The 20665-nt window shown below is 37.2% G+C and overlaps 1 protein-coding gene across 2 annotated transcripts in view; it reads right to left on the reverse strand.

Moving 5' to 3' along the window:
* Window positions 1–20665, reverse strand: part of APOO (apolipoprotein O) — a 33907-nt gene that overhangs the window by 2071 nt on the left and 11171 nt on the right. For both annotated transcript variants that reach the window (XM_052794924.1, XM_052794925.1), the window contains exons 6-8: window positions 17260–17351; window positions 11674–11781; window positions 1300–1395 (exon numbers count right to left, since the gene is read on the reverse strand). In XM_052794924.1, coding sequence (XP_052650884.1) covers window positions 1327–1395; window positions 11674–11781; window positions 17260–17351 — 269 coding nt within the window. In that variant the 3' untranslated portion in view covers window positions 1300–1326. The remainder of the gene's footprint in view (window positions 1–1299; window positions 1396–11673; window positions 11782–17259; window positions 17352–20665) is intronic.

Raw genomic sequence — 20665 nt, forward strand, 5'->3', positions numbered from 1 at the left:
TATGTCTGAATGAAAAACTAAAGTACTCAGTAAATCAGCCAGTCAATACACCTTTTTGCCCTTGTAAGAATTAGCTATAGCAATTAAATATACATTAAGGGAAACAACATTAGAAACTAGTTTGGCTTTTAAAGCTGACCGTGTAACAGTGGAACGCTGCTGCTCAGCAGATGTGTGCATTCCATCACATCTGCAAACATTTGTGACTGGTGGTGATGCATGGAAGAAAAAAAAAATGGTGCAGTTTTCTAAATTCGGACTCTATTTACACAGTTGGCAGTTAGGAAAAAAAAGAATTTTTCTGGTAAATGGAACACTGCATACAAAAATAGTGAGGAGTCCCTACAATGCTAGGATCACTTTCTGATGAAAAATAAGTCTTTAACATAACACGAAAATAACATAGGGAAAAGACAAGCAACTAGAAAGCACGTTCAGAAAAGACATCCTTTATCAACTGATAACAGCAGACATTATCTGATATTTTGTACTAAATGATGCCCAATTACATTACCATTAGTAATAACAAGCCTCAAATACAGAGCAATTTTTGCCCTATGAAATTGAACCACCTTAAAAAAACAGCTGAGGGAGTGTTTTTGTTTTGCTTTTCTAGAAACTGTAACAACCACAGGACTGGCTAGAGTTTAGAAAGCAGCTCAGTGGCCAAGTCAGAAACAGAACTGGTGTCTCAACTCGAGCTTCTGGCTCAGAGACCTGGGAAACGCTGCCTCCACTTCCTCCAGCATTCGTTCCCGACTGATGAAGCACGTCTCTTTAGGGAGGTACATCATCATGAAAGGTCAGGCACATCGTGGACTGTTACAGGCTGTAAGATAAGGCTGTACCCTAGCACTGACGATTCTTTAGAGAAAATGTTATCAGCAGGGAAGGGGTTTCTTTCCCCTCCTTCATACCTGCACAGGTGTGACAAAGGCAGCAAAGAGGTTTTTGGTATGGGAGGCAGAAATGGGAAGGGAAGAAGGAAAAAAAAAAACCCCAAACCCCCAAACACAACCATCACCACATTAATAAGGCCTTGCTAAATTAACTCGGAACCCTTGGAGAAGACATACATTTACTTGCTATGCTCTAAGGATGAAGAATTTAGATTAGTTAACTTAGTGTTAAGGAGCATGCATATTCTTGACAAATGTCAAGACAAATAAAATTATCAGCTGTCTTCCTCTCTTTCTTCATCAATATGAAGAGAACTACAAGTCAAACTTGCAAATGTTCAGCTTTTCCAGATTATTTTGCTGCTGTAGCAACATACTATTATCAGTCTTTATCCTTTACCTGTTTGATGCCAAGTGATCTGGTGTTTTACTTCCAGGCTCGCTCTTCATTTGAAGCAGCATGGATTTCCAGGGACTTGTCACCCTCTGCATCACCCTTGAGGAGGGAAAAATATGCACAAAATTTCCATTGAGGCAATCCATGATTAATGTTTTTGCCAGAACAGAAACACTCTTCAAAAGCTGAAAGAAAAACTTCTTGCAAAATCAAGTGGTTGATGAGACTAATTCAGTATAATATACTCAAATATGATCTTCTCCCAAACGGTTTCTAGATTTTAATCTTCCTGTAGTTAGCTGAGCAATTAAAGGATTTGAGAGAACAAGTAGTTCAACAGAAATGCTTTAATTGACTCATTTTGCCTGCACTAATAACAGAGGATAAATTCCCACAGAGTAGTTGCTATTTTGCATTCTCTGAATTCTGCGTGGATTTATACAATAGGTCTCTTTTAGTACATATCCTTTGAGAGAGTGTTTTCACACTTTCCCCGAAAAAAATTATAGAAATCAAAGAACAAAGAGAGGCTTGTTAGAGCGTCTGGTCTATGTATTTGCCAAGTATGCTGTAACGAACAGGCATTTGATTATAGTTTTAAATAGATATCAATAAAAAAAAAAAATACTTAAAGGGCCACACAGATGGCTAGGGGACTGGAGCACATGACATACAAGGACAGGCTGAGACACGTGGGTCTGTTCAGCCTGGAGAAGACCAGACAAAGGCAGAACCTAATTGCTATCCACAGTTCCTTAATGGGCATGTACATATTTGGAAGAGCTAGGCAAATTTCTATTACATCTAAGGGGGGGGTGGGAAATAAATGTATCACACCACCGATCAAACACCGGAGCAGGTTTTCCAGAGAACTTTTTGAATCTCCATCCTTGGAAATATTCAGCACTCGACTGCACAAGGCCTTAGCCACCAAATATAACTGCAAAGCTGTCTCTGCTTTGAACAGGGCGTTGGATGAAATGATCACAGGTCACACCCTGCCTCAATTATTCTTAAATTCTACACATAAAGACTAAATGGCATTTTCTTTTTATTCTAAAAAAATATATTTTTACCAATATGCCTTAGATGTGATGGAAAATGTAACATAAGAAGCCAGAAGAGCCTGGAAAACATAAACGTTTCACAAGACGGGTCAAATTTATGTCCCAGCACAAGTTAAACACTATGAATAAGGCACCTAGTTTATGAGACCCTGCATATGCTGCGCTGGAGATATGGACTCAATACATCAAGATTCAATTATGAAGGTAATTCTTAAGTTTCTTATTCAAAATATGCCTAGCAAGGCCTTTAAAAGGTAATTCTTTCTTTCAAAAACCCATTTTGTTTTGATCACTACCCTGGATATGTCATAGTATAGGAAATCACATCCACAAACCACACCCACTTCAAAATAATGATCTACTCTGTGATTTTCCTGTACAGGAACTTGTAAGTTACAACATTTTACTACAATTTATAATGAATAATCTGACTCATGATGCCTCATCTCAGGGATTACTCAATTCTGAACAAATGAACTAGAAATAAATTGTTCACAGAGAGTTCTATGTTTTTCCACTTGCTTGTTTTAACTTGTAAAAAGCAAATACCATATAGGTAAGCTTTTTTTTTTGTTGTTTGTCCTGAAAGAGGAAAAAACCCCAAAGCAACACACACACACACAAATGTATAGAAAAACAGGGGTCTTGCTCAATTCCTTTGTTTCTGTGAGCTCAGTAGATCTCATCACTGGGCTTGTCTTCACTAGATCTGTGAAGTTATTTAATTCAAGCCAATCTACTGCTAAACTGTCATTCCTCACACAAACTCATTTGCTGAATTAGCAATTAAGAAGTTCTTTTAACTCCATCCCTGTATGTGCCCACTATGTAAATAGTGAGCTTGAGTGAGACTGATCAAGCAGTAATACGGGTAGCCAGAAAAGCACGTCCTTTGAGCTGGCAGAAGAAGTAAACACACCTAATTTTCCAACAAAGTGTCAAAGCCCTCTAGTCACACTCAAAACCAGATCAGAAGCAAAAGATGTGTTTAGATCAATGACCCAGAAGACAGACCTCCTTTGTGCCATAATGCCCTCTCATAATTACAAGCAGGCACATATTCAAGACAGTCTTTTCTACTTTCTGGCTCAACACAACCACTCCATGATATATCTGGGTGGCCCGAGGAGTTCACGCATCAGAGCTCTATCCCACAGCAGAAGGGGAAATACTTTGCATTCTTATGCTTCTGACAGTTTCAACCAAAAGGTGACTAATAAGAAATCTCCATAACACATTCATTAGTAAAGTGTTCAATACATTGGGATTCCATGGGATTAAAAAAAAAAAGAATTAAAAAATCATTATTTGAAATTGAAAATAATATTGGAACTAAGGCAACCATGCACAATGCTTTTCGTAAGGTTTCGGTACATGAGTGATTAAAAAACACCCCAACTTAGCTCACAGTATCTAACAGAGATACATTGAAAACTAAATTTTAAAGAACTTAAAAATCCGCAATGATTTCACTGAAAATTTTCATTCCATAGAGAAGATACCCCAAAGCAACCTAGCCTAATGTCAAAAAACCCCGAATGTGTGGTGGCTTTTTTCTCGCATTACAGCCTAGCCAGATGCAGAAGTTGGTTTCTGTTGCTACCTCTGGAAAAAGTCTTGCAGATGGCCAAGCCCTTTTACACTGGCATCTACCCTTAGAAATTATAACTCCAAAGGTAGGTATGCATCTCTCTTATGCTTATGGAAAACTCTTGAAAGGTAGAGTCTGACTACCAGAAAAGAAACAACAGTTGCAAAAGAAAAAAAAAGGCTCATCTGGGCTCACAGATTAGTAACTTACCTTTTCTTCTGTCCTCTTTCGTTTGCAATGTATTGCTTAGAATAAAGAGAACGTCACTGGTTTACCTTATTCATCCTCCCCCTGTCAGTCAGTAACTTATTCTCCTTCTTTATTTTTAGTTGAGCTTGAACTTAACTCAGAAATATGAAGCACTTTTTAAAATGTTACTCTAAGTTGCCCTTAAAAAGCCCAACTTTTTGCAGAGTAGATTCTGTCTTTCCCACCTCTAACACATTTAAAATCTCCACTGCCCCTAGTAAGGACCCAATCCAAAAGAAGTAATAACTTTTACAAGTTTTACTCTGTTGTACTTACTACCAAACAATAAAAGGAGAGCATATGACAGTGAACAGTATTTTCTGTCAGTAGATTTTTATCTTTTAGTTCAAGTCTCACAAGCATCTCCTGCAGAAAGAAGCTCTCTCACCTGCTTATGTTGTGTTTTAAAGGATGCTCAAAACACAAGGGACTTAAAAACTCTCTTAAAACACAGTTTAAGGTTTGCTACGGTCACAATCTATGATGCTGACGGTAAAGCTCCCCAGCCAACACGTTGACACCACAACTTCCACTAGAGCTTTCAGGTGAGGAAAGTTCAGGTCCACAATTTCCTTTATGCTTGTTCTGAGCAAGCGCAGGAAACCAGCACCCAAAGCTGAGCAGTCTTTGCACTTGGAAGCACTCCGTCACCAGCTAGCGCTTAATAAAATACCCAGAGCCATATACATAGATTTTTAATATTTACATATTTATATGTGTAATAAATAGATATCTATAGGTAAAAAAATATATATATATATTAGTATTGGTAAGTCACAGATGGTGTCTATCAACAGACCAGGCAGGAATGAAAACCAAACAATAAGCCACAAGAGTTTCTCTCAATCTCTGAAGCTGTTGAAACAATGAAATGACAGACAGAAAAAAAATATTAAAAAAAAAAAAAAATCATTTTTCTGTAAGATCCTACTACAGATTGGACCAAAGTGGGAAAGAGTACACACATGAAGAAAGGAACAAGACCTGAAAAGGAGGGTGTTCTTAAAGCTCTAGTGTTGTTCTGGTTTTTCACATTTTGGCCACTTCAGTGAAAACAATGGGTGCCCAATTCAGTGTTGGGAGAATAGAGAGAATCCAGAATAGCTGAAGATAGCAAAAGTCTTTGAGTGGTATAAAGACAAGGGAAAGTAAGAACTAACTGAAGAAAATTGTTTTTCTATGTGTTTCAGTACGTATTAACTTACTGGCTGGAACAAAACCTGGGTTTAAGCAACTTGGTGCCATTAACACATGCCCTTGTCACTTAAGGACAAAGTCATTATAGTATGAGAGCTAACAACCCTACAGCACAATACAACAGTACAAATTATGGAAGCATCGAAACCAAAGGCTGAAGAGGAAGGGCAAAAGGGTTACATTTCATGAAAATAAAGTGAGCTGACTGCCAACCAGGACCCGATTGTTAGAAACTTGCACGTGGTACGTATCGAACTGTGGCTCTGAAATACTGATCTTTAAGCAGTTTTCTATAAATAAGTTGTAACTGTTTGTATAGAAAACCACAGTCCTTAAGTTTATGCTGCTGTTGCACAAAATCCTCAAGCTGCTACGGTTCGTCCATCCCTCTGACCTAAGGGCAGGTATTAAAGCCGATAAACTCAGCCAGTATTAAACAGAGATTGATGTGGCGGGGAAAAAAAAAAAAAAAAAGGCAGCTGTAATTCACTGGCTTAACAGTTCAGCTAGTTCAACACTTTTGTAGGCACTGGAAGGCAAGAAGTGTAGAAAAAAAGAAATGTAGAAAAAGATAATCTTGCATGAACTATATTATTGGGCAGAGCAGAGGGACCAGTTACTCACAAAGACTAACTGAAGGCAACGTAGGGCATTAGCGTTCATAACTGCAAAACCCCAGTGATGAAAGTGTGATGCCACTTAGGGCTACTTAGAAGTGTTTCAAACGCATCATTCTAAAAAACTGCATAAAGGCCTAAGTTGGTATGATTCTCTACAGGTTTTGCACACTAAGTTTAAGATAAAAACGTTTGAGAGATACACCTTCCATTTCACTATCACTTCCTCTGAAGATTTACAACCCGGTAACATAAAAGTTAATACTAATTCTGCTCATTTTTGTGGAATTACTTCTTGTGAGTAAAGATCGCTCAAGTAAGCAAAACATTTTCAGAAGATAAAACCCTTAAAATATACCTGGCCTCCCAACAAGACGGTTACGTTTCTTCTACCATCTCCTCTACCTGGGGGAAGAAGTAGAAAAGTTGGTCCGCTTTATATTGAGATAAAGTATACAGAAGCTGCATAACTACTCCTGCTGTCCCTTATTATGAAAATGTTTCATCCTTCTGGAAATAAAAAATATGAACACTGATTTTTACTTATGGTACTTGCGTAGTTTAGCAGAGGGCTTTTATCCTGACATCCTGAAGAGCTGTCTCCTTCAACAAGTCAGCTTCAGGATAGCTGAATGCTATACTGTAAACACTGTATTCAAAACCTGATCAGACAGACTTGCTGTATGGAGGGGCTCCAGCCACAGTGTTTTGAAATGTAGCAGCAGAAGGTCCTGGAATTCATCTTTCTTGGCAGAACTTAGATTTCAGCTGATATGACCTCAATTTGGCACAGGTTTTTGTTTCATAAAACCTTCAGAAAATTAACATACCACGTCTATTTTAATGACATATTGCTGCACAAACTTGAAGTTATGCACAGCTGTGGTACCTATGACTGTCAAACAAATTATGAGCAACATAACAAATAAACACAAGCCAAGAAGAGCCACCCATATATTGCTTGACTATTTGCAAGAATCCTTTGTGTAGCAACAGAAAAACGCTAGAGTGAATGTCACAAAAACAAAAAATAACATCTTTTGCTCTGGCATGGTTTCACAAAATGGGTTACATCTGCTGTAACTCCTCAAGAATAACATTTATATTTGCCTTCAATAGTTAAGGAATCTAGCTGCCTAGTACAACAATAAGAAATAAATATACAAAACCAACCCAATTCTTTCACAGTGCTGTCAAATTAAGACAGAAGTCCCAGAATCTATCCTAGAATGCTTTGCCAATTTTAGTACATGATAGTTAGAAGTATTTATCTTCTTCCATGACATTTCTGTATCATTAAAAGCTCCAATAAAAATGCAACTTAAACAGAAACTCTTTTGCTAGAAAAGTTGATACTCATTTGGTGACTCTAATTATCTGTATGAATAAAAAGTACTTTTTTGCACTGGTATAACCACACAGCATTAGAGATAGACTGAAAAAGTTTTTCTAGGGTAGACTTCACCTCTCACATCTCATGTTAGGGACATACCAGTACTTATATGTATTAAAAAAGGTAGAAGTTTTCATTATTAACTGTGACTGACCACATCATGATAGAACACCACAATGCTATCTTAAAGAAAAACCCAAAACAATTAAATCAAACCCACAAAAAAAAAAACCCAAACCCACCCATACCCCCCCAAATTCTCAACTATGTATTTTATATGGCTTCACCAGTGCAGATGAAAAGAAGTTTCAGAGCAGACTTCTTCCATTAGAAATACTTTTCAGTCCACATTCTAGTGACTTTGAAAGCATGTGACATTTACAACTGCTGTTCAGCTTCTCTAGACACCAGGGACACAACACCCTCCTTTCAACAACTTCAGAGGACAAGAAAACAATGAGGCTGTATGCTCCAGTGGTAAGAGATCACTGAACATCTGAAATGCAAGCAATTTCATCAAGTGCGTAGTGCTTCTTCATTTGAGTCACAGGATTTTTGTATCTTGCCTAATCCATCAAGCTAAATGGCAACAGTTAACACTAACAATATCTGAACAATTAGATGAACTTTAGGAGGAAACCATTCAATGGCACTTTGCTCCTTTGTGCAAATAACATTTTGGCAAGTAAGGGGTGTGATTTAAAGATTCTGCAAGGAGGAAGAGAAAGAAGTGTGTTTACTTAGTGGTCTCTGCAATTTTGCATGTCCTTTGTTTTTCTGCTGAAGTAGCAAGTGCTTGAATAAGCCTTATAATAAGATGAAAGCTTCAAAAGTTTTTGCCTTCCAATAACAACCACGTGTTTCCTTTTGAAAGCCTGGAACACAATAAAATAAAAAGCTCAGCTAATTTTTACTGATGCTGTCAGTCGTCTTTCTGAAATATTTTAATGTTGCCTATTTTTTTGAGATAATTTTTGACAGCCTAGATTTTGGGAAAGGTACAGTACAATTAACTAACCTTTGTTTATTCAAAGAGCTATACAAGTGCATTTACTGAAGCGCCTAGGGCCAATACAGGACGATTATCCACTGAAGAAAGTCTCCACTCCCATAAGACTCAGCAACTGACAGGAGACGCGAGCATTTCTCCAACCCAGCTTGTTTGGAACTAGTCCCACACCTACACCTACCTAGGGAACTCAGTCCCGTACCTGCAGTCTATTCAAGTGCAATTGCCTCTCCAAAACATCTCTCTCAGTGGCTATCCCCCTTACGCCTTAGGCCTCTGGGTTGAAAATACCATGTTCTGGTCAGATAGGACTTCTGGTTTACAACAACCCAAGAAGCTATACGTCACTGTCATCCTAGCATGACCTGTTACCAGGTGTGAGCTATGGCTCAATCCGGAGGTCCACAGCAAAAGACCAAGACTTTCTGCTGGTTCAAAGTTGTTTTCAAATCACCTGTTAGTTTTGCCAGGCTACATTAAACAACTAAAATAAGAGATGAGAAGCAGTCTGCAGCTAGGGCAGCAGTTTCTATCAACAGAACAAGCATAGTTGCTCAGAAATCAGGAATTAAAGATGCAGTGAGTTTAGAAGTGAATTCAAAACTACAGAAGATTTACGTTACACACTTGAACTTTTATTTCGTTAAGTAGCAGTTACAAAAATTCCCTAAAAACCTAACAGGCTCTCCTTGGCACACATTCAATCAACTCGCACCATTCTCTGGTCTCTTACACTCTGCTGCACTGAGCCATCTACATGTATTTCCTAGAAGTCAGTTTGCTTATCTGTATCAGAGAGGTACAACTACAGAGACAGCTTGCTCCTCTGGGGTAACAGAAGTGTCTAGTAGATAAAAACCAAAACCATCATTAAGATACTTAACTCCAGAAGCTTCAAGGCAGGTTCTAAATTATGATCAAGACATTACATAATGTAACGATTCATTAAAACAAGTTCCTATTTCTTCACAAGTCGGTACTAATCTTCAACTAATATCATTAATCAATCACACTGCACTTATTTTGAAACTTGGTAGCGTTTTGTAGAACGGAAAATGCATTTGAAGCAGCAAAATAGAATCCTATTTCCGATTTCTTTGGGAGGAGTATTCATAAATATTTGCTCTAACATAACGATGTCGCTGCGTACTGCTCTATTGGACATTATTATCCAGTCATAACATCTAGCAATTTGTAGAAGCAAACAATTACAGATACACAAAACTAAAATCCTACAATTCACTACAGTTGTATATTCTGTTTGACCAACTCTACAGACAAAGTTTAAGTAAAGTACTGTGTCCAGTTGTGGGTTCCCCAGTACAAGAGAGACATGGACATGATGAAGGGACTGAAGCATCTCTCCTATGAGGAAAGGCTGAGAGAGCTGGGACTGCTCAGCCTGGAGAAGAGAAGGCTCAGAGGGATCTTAATGTACATAAAGACCTGCAGAGAGGGTGCAAGGATGGAGCCAGGCTCTCTTCAGTGGTGCCCAGTGGCAGGACCAGAGACAACAGGCACAAACTGAAACACAGGAGGTTCCCTCTGAACATCAGGAAACACTCTTTCACTGTGAGGGTGACCAAGCCCTGGCACAGGTTGCCCAGGGAGGTTGTGGAGGCTCTGACCTTGGAGATATTCAAAAGCTGTCTGGACACAGTCCTGGACAACTGGCTCTAGGTGGTTCCGCTTGAGCAGGGGACTGAACCAGATGACCTCCAGAGGTCCCTTCCAACCTCAACCATTCTGTGGTTTTATATAGAAATATAATATACATTTTATATAAATAGAAAATTTATTATATATATATATTTTTATATATATATATAAAAAGCCTAATATAAAGTCTTAATATACACTGCTTTAACACACACAAACATATAAGCAAATAGTTAGATACCAATACAAACACTAACTCAAAACCAAGGATAAAATCATTCATGTACACTGAATAATATGACTTAAATATAGTGCAACTACTTTGAGGACTATAAATCAACTGTGGAAGAGCACACTTGCTGAGATACTGAGATTTAAAGTAACTAAAGCCACACATGCTTTAAAATGGTGGTATTGTATAAGCATGGACCACAGGAACGCTGGAAAAAAAGGCTTCCCTTCTCCAGTGAAGTATGCGAGGAAATCCTACTGTATCACTGATGCTCTATAGGGGGATTAGGGAAAGCTGCTCCATTCTAAAACTGAAAATAATCAGGCAGACATTCACTTAATTGTATTAACAATGTTAATTCAAAAATGCTGTTTTAAAGAAACCTCAGTGCTTGCCAAACTCTGGAAAACAAAGCTCTGTCATCAGATGCAGGCATCTCTAAGGCAAGACATCAGTCTGCTTAGCATAACACAGAACAGTAATGCCAGACCAAAAAGAAAAAAAAAAAAGTGACTTGTAGAACAGAAAATAAAGATGAATGATATTCTAACTAGAAAAAAATCAAACAGATAAATTCACATATGTGAATGTTAGTCTCACTGCTCGTACAGTGTTAACAATTGGAAATCTAGAAAGCAGAAACTTTCAGCAATGACTACGCTTGGTACCTCACCAGGATGCCTGGTTCAAAGCAGATTCAAAAGAAAGTCAATTTTTATTGGCAGTCCTCTGAATGAGAACCGATTAAACCATAGTTTCCTAAAATAGGGCTGTAAGTATTAAACCACACAGCTAGTTATCTATGAGTAAATCCCCAAGAACTGCATCTCTGTAAGCTGCTGGTTTTATGACTAGATAGTAACGTTTAATAGAGCAGCACACTGACATCATCATGCTAGAGCAAATATTCATGAACATTCAAAAGAAAAAAACAAAAAGGGAATAAATTGGAAACAAGATTCTATTTTCTCTCTTTCAAAGAGGAGATATGTAATGAAAAAAAAAGTTATTCAGATTTTCAAGATGGAGCTTGTCAAATTAAATGACTTTAAAAAAAGAAAGTTAGCTTTTTTAAATAATCAAGACTGTAAGAGCCTTGATCCCTAGCATCCCAATCACAATACTCTCAACTTTCCTATAAAACACTTAGTAGATTATACTAAAGAAAACTTCCAAACAGCATTTCTGAAAGTTTAACTTGAAATAAACTTAATATTTTTCCACAGCTTAGAAAGATAGAATGAAATCTTTGTCTTCAGAAATAAAAGCTGAGTCAGAGTTGAAAAAAACCACTATGGTTTGTATATTCTTTGTCTGAAAATGCCATGGTAAATTCAGAAATCAAGTTCCTCAGACTTCTTACCTTATCACTTTTTTCCCCAGATTTCTTCTTCTTAGGATTATCCTTCCAAAGAGACTCTACAGCAATATAGCCCTGAAGACTCCAGTCATACAGGTGTGTACCAGCAACCTTTGAAACAAAAGATATCAGAAAGTATGAGCTTAACCTGGGAAATATTATTTTGCTTCTTTTTTAAGTAGAAGTCTCAAAACACAAGATCTTTAACGTCTTCCTGTTCAAGCTCAGGGTGTACACCATTAATAAACATCTTGAAAGAAAATGAAACATGAAGAATAAGAAAAGCCAACTTGCTAAAAAACTATTTGAAGACTACCTGAAAATATATCTGTATAAAAGGGGTGGAATGATGCTGCATGGAAACAATTCTGGTTTTCTTTGTATTCGATGTTTAACAGATTTAACATATGCAACTTATTTCTTAATTTGGCCATACCCATTTTAAAGACAAAACACCCCCCCTTAGTCACTATTTTGCAATTTTACATTTTCACTGCTTTGACAGAATAGTAAGAGTACCCCTTTGTTTCTTTTTTATTTGCTATTTAGAAGAAAGACCTAATTTGCTGATAGATGGCTGTAATGAATAACCAGCTGTCAACTCTCAAAACAGAAGACAGCTAGGAAAGACGGTGCTTGCTGTATTATACCAACAGGTAATTTTACGACAGGAAAAATCCCTAAGTCTAATAAAAGACTATCTCCTGCCCCTTACATGATATGGAACTGTAATATAGCATTGTTTAAAACTCAAGAGTCTTAGGTTTTTACAGCTCCAGGCTCAGGTCAGTACTCACTTTCATATCACTATCAGTTTTCTTACAAATAAAGAACAGCAAAAATGGACAATTTGCCCAGCTAGACAGCTATTAAACTAAAAGACTTATGAAATCAAGAAATAAGAAGGTATCACCCTATCTTCCACAGCAGGCAAAGCTGGAAAAGCAAAACTATAACAACAGGGCAAGCATAAATGACGTTTGTGAAAGAGTTTTCTGATGTTTCCGAAAAAGTTTCTGAATGAAATTTTTGAGTCTCTTGCAGTCTCCAACAATTCACTGCTCAGAGATTTCCTGAGCCAGAGGTGATTTCCATGTGTATAACAATGCCCAAGGAATTTCCCTTTTATGAACTTGTTGCACTTCCCCTTGAACCCCACACAAATTTTTAGCATCCACAACATCCTGTGCCAAGGAGTTCTACCGCTGGGCACACATGGTGCGAAGAACCACTTCCCTTTGTTTGTCTGAACAGAATTAAGTACACCAGTTACGTACCACAATGGTAACGGACGTGCTTCTAGGCAGAGATCACATTACTACTTTACGAAGAGGCTATTTAATAATTAGGATTAAAAGAAAACAAACCCAAATCAGCAACTGTATTTCCAAGTCACAACTAAATCCAAAATGTAGGCTGTTTTAAATGCAAAGATCTAGCATATTTGTCACCACATGACAACTACAGTTGTACTTTGGTTTTAAACAAGTTGGTATGATGCACTGAGTTTTCTCTATATTTGAATGTGATAAAGGACATCAGAAAAAAGCACACCAACTGTTCCCAGGATGAATGTGTTAAATCTCCAAAATCCCTCAATTGAAACATTACAGGTATAGACAGTTACCATCTTTTTTAGTATCAGGAGTGTTCATTCTCAAGTACTTCAACAAACTAGTTCTGAAAGTCAGAGGAGCCTATGGCTCACCTGGACAGATAGCGTGATCAGTTGTGCAAGCAGTACAAACCTACCAGGACTGAAAAATAACCACAATAAACAAACAAACAGAGGGGTTTTTATCTGCAATGTTACTGAGGACACAGCCATCAACATAAAATGAGAAACAACAGCTATCCATAAGCCATTTCTTGTTCCTGCTTAAAAATACTCCATTAAAATACTTAAAACACACTCTAAATACCTAACAGTACAATCTTAAAAATATTCTTACTATAGGAGTCATACGATCAAGTGAATTATGAGTTGCACTAGATGAGAAACTGGTCATTCATGTTGGTGGAGGAAAGTAGCTACATCACAAGGTACAGCAACCCAGATAGTTTAGTCTGCCACAGTCAAACCATGTTTCAACACCGTACACACCTCCCAAGCGCTGGGACCCACGCACACATTCACATGGGTTGAAAAATACAGTTCTAGATAGACTGTAAGCTGCAAATTACAGGGTCTACAGGAACATAGCCAAGCAATTTTTATAACCACCCAATGCATCCTCTCATGAACACAACACTAGAGTCATACGTTAGGCTTGTGTTTTATACCTCTCTTTCTCATGGAGCAGATGAAGAAGAAGCAGGTGAGTACTGCAGTTGCCACCACTATTCTTAGGAGTGGCAGTTCCAACCAGGAAAAGTAAAAAGAACAATAATACAAACAGTTCATTCAATTGTTCAAAGTGTTCACTCAAACATTCATACAAAGAGTTCCTTTCAAAGAGGGACAAGTTTTTTCCATTCAGTCATCTGGAATTCTCGATTTCTGGAAGATAACAATTTCCAGCTTGTTTGTGTTAAATTACAACATGCTAAAATACCACCTCTGTTCAATGCAACACTGTAAGTAAGTTTGTATGCTAAAATTTGAACAAACAAGTTCAGAAGTCAGATTGAGTGGTTCTCAACAGGGACTCTGAAATAGTTTGAAAGTGACCTTTGGCCCCAAACACCGGTAGTAGGCACTACTGGGGTAGCATCAGCAGTCTCTAAGGCCTAATGTGCATGTAAACAAGCTGCCATATTTTAATTCCACACCATAAGTGTATAATATTGACTACACCGTATGTTATATGTCAAGATTATCGAGCAGAATTATGGTTAGCAATTCTTTATCTACATTGCATGCTGAGAAACTAAACTGAGAATCTGCTGGCTCTTCTACATTTATATTGTTGAGAAAGTAGTCATAGTGCAATTTCACAAGCATTTCATTCTGCAGTAAACATGGATCAAGGAACCCCAACTCCTTCTTTCCAATCCACAGTTCCTGTAATCATGTCAGGCTCTCAGTTGTGCCAGTACAACTGCTTATGCCTTACGAACTGAACTGGGCAAGGGACGAGGTATAGGTTCAAAAGACATAATTTAGTTTGTTGTGAAATAAATAAACCTATATATTAGGAAGCTTTTCTTTCTTTCAAGAAGATAAGCGTAACACACACTACTTTAGGAAATTTGAGAAGTTCTAATAACAAGGAACAAAAATTAATTCTAATGATAAAGAGACTGATTTAAGTAACTTCATAATGGAATGTTTTTTCCAGATGGAAGATAAGCCACAGTAAATTTCAAAATATTTTGAATGTATTATGATTAGCTGGAAAGCAATACAGTTCCAAAACACTAGTTAAAAGTTCCAGCAGAACAAAATAAACTTTAACATTAAATTCAGTTCCATTACCACATATACAGTCTGACCATTTGTTCAAAGTTATACAAATTAAAGTAAAACTAGCAGTGAGGCAATAAATCCCTTACAAATTTGTGATTTATTAGAATGATTACTAAAGCAGGAAAAAAAAATTAGTCTGTGCATTTCTTCCGTCTCCATTTAGATGAATACTGTCTGAAAACTACCTATTACCAATGATGAACTCGTTGCCATAACTTCACTTAGCAACTCATACATTTTCATTAATGAAAAAAGTTTTCTTCCAGACAGATGCATCAAGTGTTGTACCTCAACTGCAAATATATTTTGCTGTGTTTATTTCCAACTCTTCAATGGAAAGTCTTTAATAAAGGTGGGAAGGAAAACAAACAAACACACCCAAAACTTTTTTAGTCTTTTAAAGTATGGTCAAATCTGAAAGTTTACTAAATGAAGGGAACTATACGACTGTAAATGAAAAAGCAGTGATGAAGTACTCAAATGTGGAAGAAAAATAAAAAGCACATAATATAAAGAATAAATAAAAAAGCTAAAATTTATGATCCAGAATATTTCCTATAATGTTCTATTAACTTGGCAAGTGAGCTTTGTACTGCAGGCATCCCTTTCTATGCTTACAGAAATTTTTTTAAAGGCCTATGAAACATTTCAAAATCATTACTAGAGAGGAAAGTGCTTCCAGTTTCAGATTAAAGCATAAAAATTATGGATAGTAAGATATGATACACTTAAAACTTTCCTTCTTTCAGAAAAGAAAAGCATGAGAGAGATTAGAGGAACCAAAACAGTATCTAAGATATCACTCTCTCCACAGAGGTTTCCAAACTCATACGTCTAGTGTCCTGACCAAGTCAACAAAGCTAAACCTATTCCAATCAAGTTTCAGGCTCATGGTCCCATATCAGATTTTTCATTACAGTCAAACTAAGAACTGTGAATTAATCAAAGGGTAATCATGCACTTCAAAGTTTTCATAAAATAAACATGGTATTGTGAAGCTGTTAGTAGCAAATCCATAGTTAAGACTGAACTGAGCTTCTTTAAAAACAATAACATGAGTTTGAACACCATTCAATCACTTACCACTTCACTGTTCAGAAGGCAACTAGAATTTTAACACACAGTTTCCAACAGAAATGTCTAAGCTTCTTAAATATTTACATTTTTCTTTCCTGCCACTTGCATAATTTTCACTCCCTGGGAATAAGTCAACAGAACTATCTGTATTCAGAGCATCTGAATCCTGGAAGCACTAAAAAAAGATTCCATCAAAGATCAGGGTATCACCATGCTGGCAGAGTTCAAACACAGCGTTTTGACTCTCCCTAAGACAATGACCTTTCAGTTTTCAAAGAACATCATATGTTCTTGAGAATATCTATTTTCATCCTGACATCTCAATGTTATTCACAAGTCACCAATAACTTGATAGCTAATTTACCAAAGCCTGAAATACAAAGAATTTCTGACACTAAAACATGTGCACTGTGAGTGGTTAAAAGCTGGATTTGAAAAAGAATGTGGTGGAGAACTGAGGAATCTGCCAGTACAACTAAGTGTGGACAGCAAGGCACATGAACTGACATCAGTAAGGGCTATGAGCAATTGTCTGGTCTCTTCAGTTCTTTCTGAACTTTTCTTTCAGCAGAATTCTTACCTCATTCCAGAATGTGCATGCTATCTTTCTTAAAACTCTATCCAACCAAACCCAGAAAACTTCAACAATAATGTTTATATCCAAATGTTGTTCCTATGATTTCTCTGAAGAACCTCCGCACCTCCCCCCCCCCCTTTTTTTTTTTCTTTCAAACCCCGTTTTCATTTGCTTTCAAGATATTTCAGGCTTCCTTAGTATTGTAAGTAAACATGCAAACTGTACTTACTAAGCATATTTACATTAATTTATAATTACTTGAGGTTAGAGATTCAGAAAGAAAATTATGTTCCTCTAACTGAAGACACTGCTCCAGATGTTAGGGAAAAAAAAAGTCACTAAAAGAAACAGAATGTCTGACCGTCTTTGAGTGTAGACTGCATGTTCTTTGGCAAAATAACTATCATTTTGTTAAGTGCCAAGCACACTGACATGGCTTTTAAAAATGCATTACCAGTTAATTTGAAGGTAGGAGGCAAAAATCAAAGTAAAAGACACTTCTCCAAAGAAAGGTATCATCACTGACCTTTGCAATAGCAACCGCTTGCTGAGGGTAATACATGGAGGCACCAATACCCATGAGACCCGCAGGATACACTAACTTCTTTATTTTTGAGCCTGTTTCATAACAAAAAACCAAAAAACCCAAAACATTGTTAGTGTCTATGTTAACCAAGACAGCTGAATGGCCCTAACCTTTTATTTGTAATCAAAACAATTTTATCAAATACAGTTCAGCATATTTTCTGTTCAGTCCTACTGTTTTTTTAAGAAACATGATTACATTACTCTGATCAATAATTATTCTTTTAACCTTTTTAAGAGAATATTTTTATTAACATCTTTCCATAGTGAAAATTACAACTATATTTACTGTAGTAATACATAATTTCTTTCAGTACTGAATAATGAAGTAAAAGCCACAGTTAAGATATTTAAGAGAAGCAAACCAACTGATACTCTTTTCTAAACTAAAAGGAAAAACTCAGGCAAAGAAAGGTTAGGATAGCATTCTTTTGATACAGCAAGCAGAACGAGAGACATTCCAGTACAAACTTTATAAGTTACCCTGACTCACAAATCTTGATTCTTCCACAACTGCTCTTATGAATATTTTTTCTTGATTCACTGTAGCAATTTGCAAAGCATTTGGAAGTACTTTTAAAGTAAAGTACTTAACAGTTATGCTATATGCCTATTGCTCAGTGCCCAACCAAACTTTGAACATTTTAATCAATTTGAACTCTCTATTCAATTATACAAGTCTAAAATTATTTAACTGCCTTAAAAGTTTATCCTCTTAGCACAGCTGGCCACAGGTTGTGTATCCTGGCTGGCCAGTGACAATATGCATCACTCAATCAGTTACAGGGCATGCTGCAGTTTATCCAGTCAGAAAGGAACACAGAAGGGAGCAGGTAAAGGAGAAAAGCAACCAGTACAGGAGAAAAAAGGTCAGAGAACAGACGTACAGGAGTCAGGATGCAGTAGTTCTGTTCCTCATAGAACAGCCTGTTCTATATGTGAAGCCACACGTGCTTCTAATAGAGGAAGAATGAATTTTGAAGAGGAAATAAATATTAGAGGCGTTTAGTGTTTCCACTAACATATGCTCATGATGAGATGAGAAACTCAGCAGTAAACAAGAGACATTCATAGTGTGATGTTGCTAGTCTTGGGAAGAGGGAACTTGGTACTAATTAGCTCTAAGAAAGCACAGAAAAGGCAAGCTTCACTGCATCTTTACCACCAGAAAAATTACATGTTTGTTGTAATTTCTGGGAATGAGGAAACCTTCCTTACTGATAGCTTATCAGTGTGCCTACAATATCACTTCAGGAATAAATGTAATAGTTGAAGGTATTAATGCCTTCCAGAGGCTGCTACCTGCTGGAGATACCTATTAAAGGGAAGTTTAGGAATACTCCTGTATCCATTCCAGTACTACTCAACAAGGTTAGAACAAATTATCTCCAAAGGCATTTTAAACCAAGCTGGATGACCGCACAATATTCACATGATTAAACTCCAAATACCGTACTTTCTACTTGGTGGGCAGCTGTATCTTCAAGTGTTATGGTTAGACCTGGAAGATTTTACCTGTACCTTCCAAGGGAGCAATTTTTCCAGCGAGACCAAGTAGGTAAGGGATTTAAAAAAAAAAAAAAAAAGGACATTTAGTTCTAACTTCTGTAGCATCAAAGTTAAGGGGCACTTCCTCCTACAGTTTGAATACTTTCTAGAAATAACAGCCAGTGTTGTAAATTATAACTAGACAGAAAGTTTCAAAATTATGGCTCCCATCCTAGAAGATTCACAAATCAGACATTTGTATTATGAGGGATTTTTATTTTTATTAAACTTAGGACCCTCTTGTCCTTTCAGATCCAGCCCCAAGACTGCACTTCCCCCCGCCCCATTTTGCTACAGTCATAAAGACTGGAAACCTCTCTCATTCATAATCATGTAACTCAAGCAACAGGAATTTGAAGAGAAAGAACTCTGAATGGGTGAAGTTGGAGACCTTGATTTTCATTAAAAAAAAAAAAGAAAAATGCTAGGAAAAAAAAATACTGCTTTCATCATCTTCACTGGAAAATCAAATATTTTGAGGAGTGCATATATTCACAGAATGCTTTCCATTTCTACATAGCCAAGCACACACTTCCAGCTTGTTCAACATGTACAGGTCCCACAAAAGTCTATTTTTATCCAAAGCAAGTCCTCACTAGTATTTAAATTCTAGAATTTTACAGTTCCATTACCTACAAGTTTTATCCTTGTGGTATTTCGTTTCACTGTATTAAGAATATCTCAATACAAACACAAAATACTTTTTCACACTTAACATTTCTTAAAATAACATTTATTTCTATGAAAGCATAAACATATTAGTTTCTTCAACTAGTGTGATGAAATTAACTGTATCACTTTCCAATAGCACAAAACATGCATGTATTTATAGTACACCCAGAGTTCACAAGTATTTTTTGCTGAATGTCACCATCTGCAGCAGCTCTGTGCCTGGACACACAATACTTTGAAGGAACTTGAATATACAACTAATTGTACATGTACCATAGTTCAGGAAGCTCTGTATTTTACCGTAATTTATTCCTCTGTAGTTTTCTACAGTGACACATGATCAAGAACTTAAGCAATCAAAAAGATTTTTAGGCCATGTGCTGGTTTTGGCTGGGATAGAGTTAATTTTCTTCACAGTAGCTGGTATGGGGCTGTTTTGGATTTGTGCTGGAAACAGTGTTGGGCTGAGCAGTGCTTACACACAGTCCAGACCTTTTCTGCTTCTCACCCCACCAGCGAGGAGGCTGGGGGGGCACAAGGAGTTGGGAGGAGACACAGCCGGGACAGCTGACTCCCGAGGGATATTCCAGACCATAGGACATCATGCTCAGCATATAAAGCTGGGGGAAGAAGAAGGAAGGAGGGACGTTCGGAGTGATGGCGTTTTGTCTTCCCAAGTAAGCACTACGCGTGCTGGAGCCCTGCTTTCCTGCAGATGGCTGAACACCTGCCTGCCCATGGGAAGTGGTGAACGGATTCCTTGTTTTGCTTTGCTTGTGTGCGTGGTTTTTGCTTTAGCTATTAAACTGTCTTTATCTCAACCCACAAATTATACTTTTTTTTTTTTCCAGTTCTCTCCCCTGTCCCACTGCAGGGGGGAATGAGCAAGCAGCTGTGTGGTGCTCAGTTGCCAGCTGGAGTTAAACCACAGCAGGCTAAAAAAAAAAAAAAATCCCTTCCTACTTTTGCTATAATAAGCTAGAACTGGAAAAGATCAAAGACTAGATTCCAGTAACAAATACAGTATTGATAAACAATAACTGATGGTTCTTACACACCTTTTAATTGGAGAAACGTTGTAGAAAACATGCTTGTACTGTTAAGTCAGATCTCACGCATCACAATTA

This window comes from Harpia harpyja, chromosome 8, assembly GCF_026419915.1.
Source record: "Harpia harpyja isolate bHarHar1 chromosome 8, bHarHar1 primary haplotype, whole genome shotgun sequence".
In the NCBI taxonomy this organism is placed as follows: Eukaryota; Metazoa; Chordata; class Aves; order Accipitriformes; family Accipitridae; genus Harpia; species Harpia harpyja.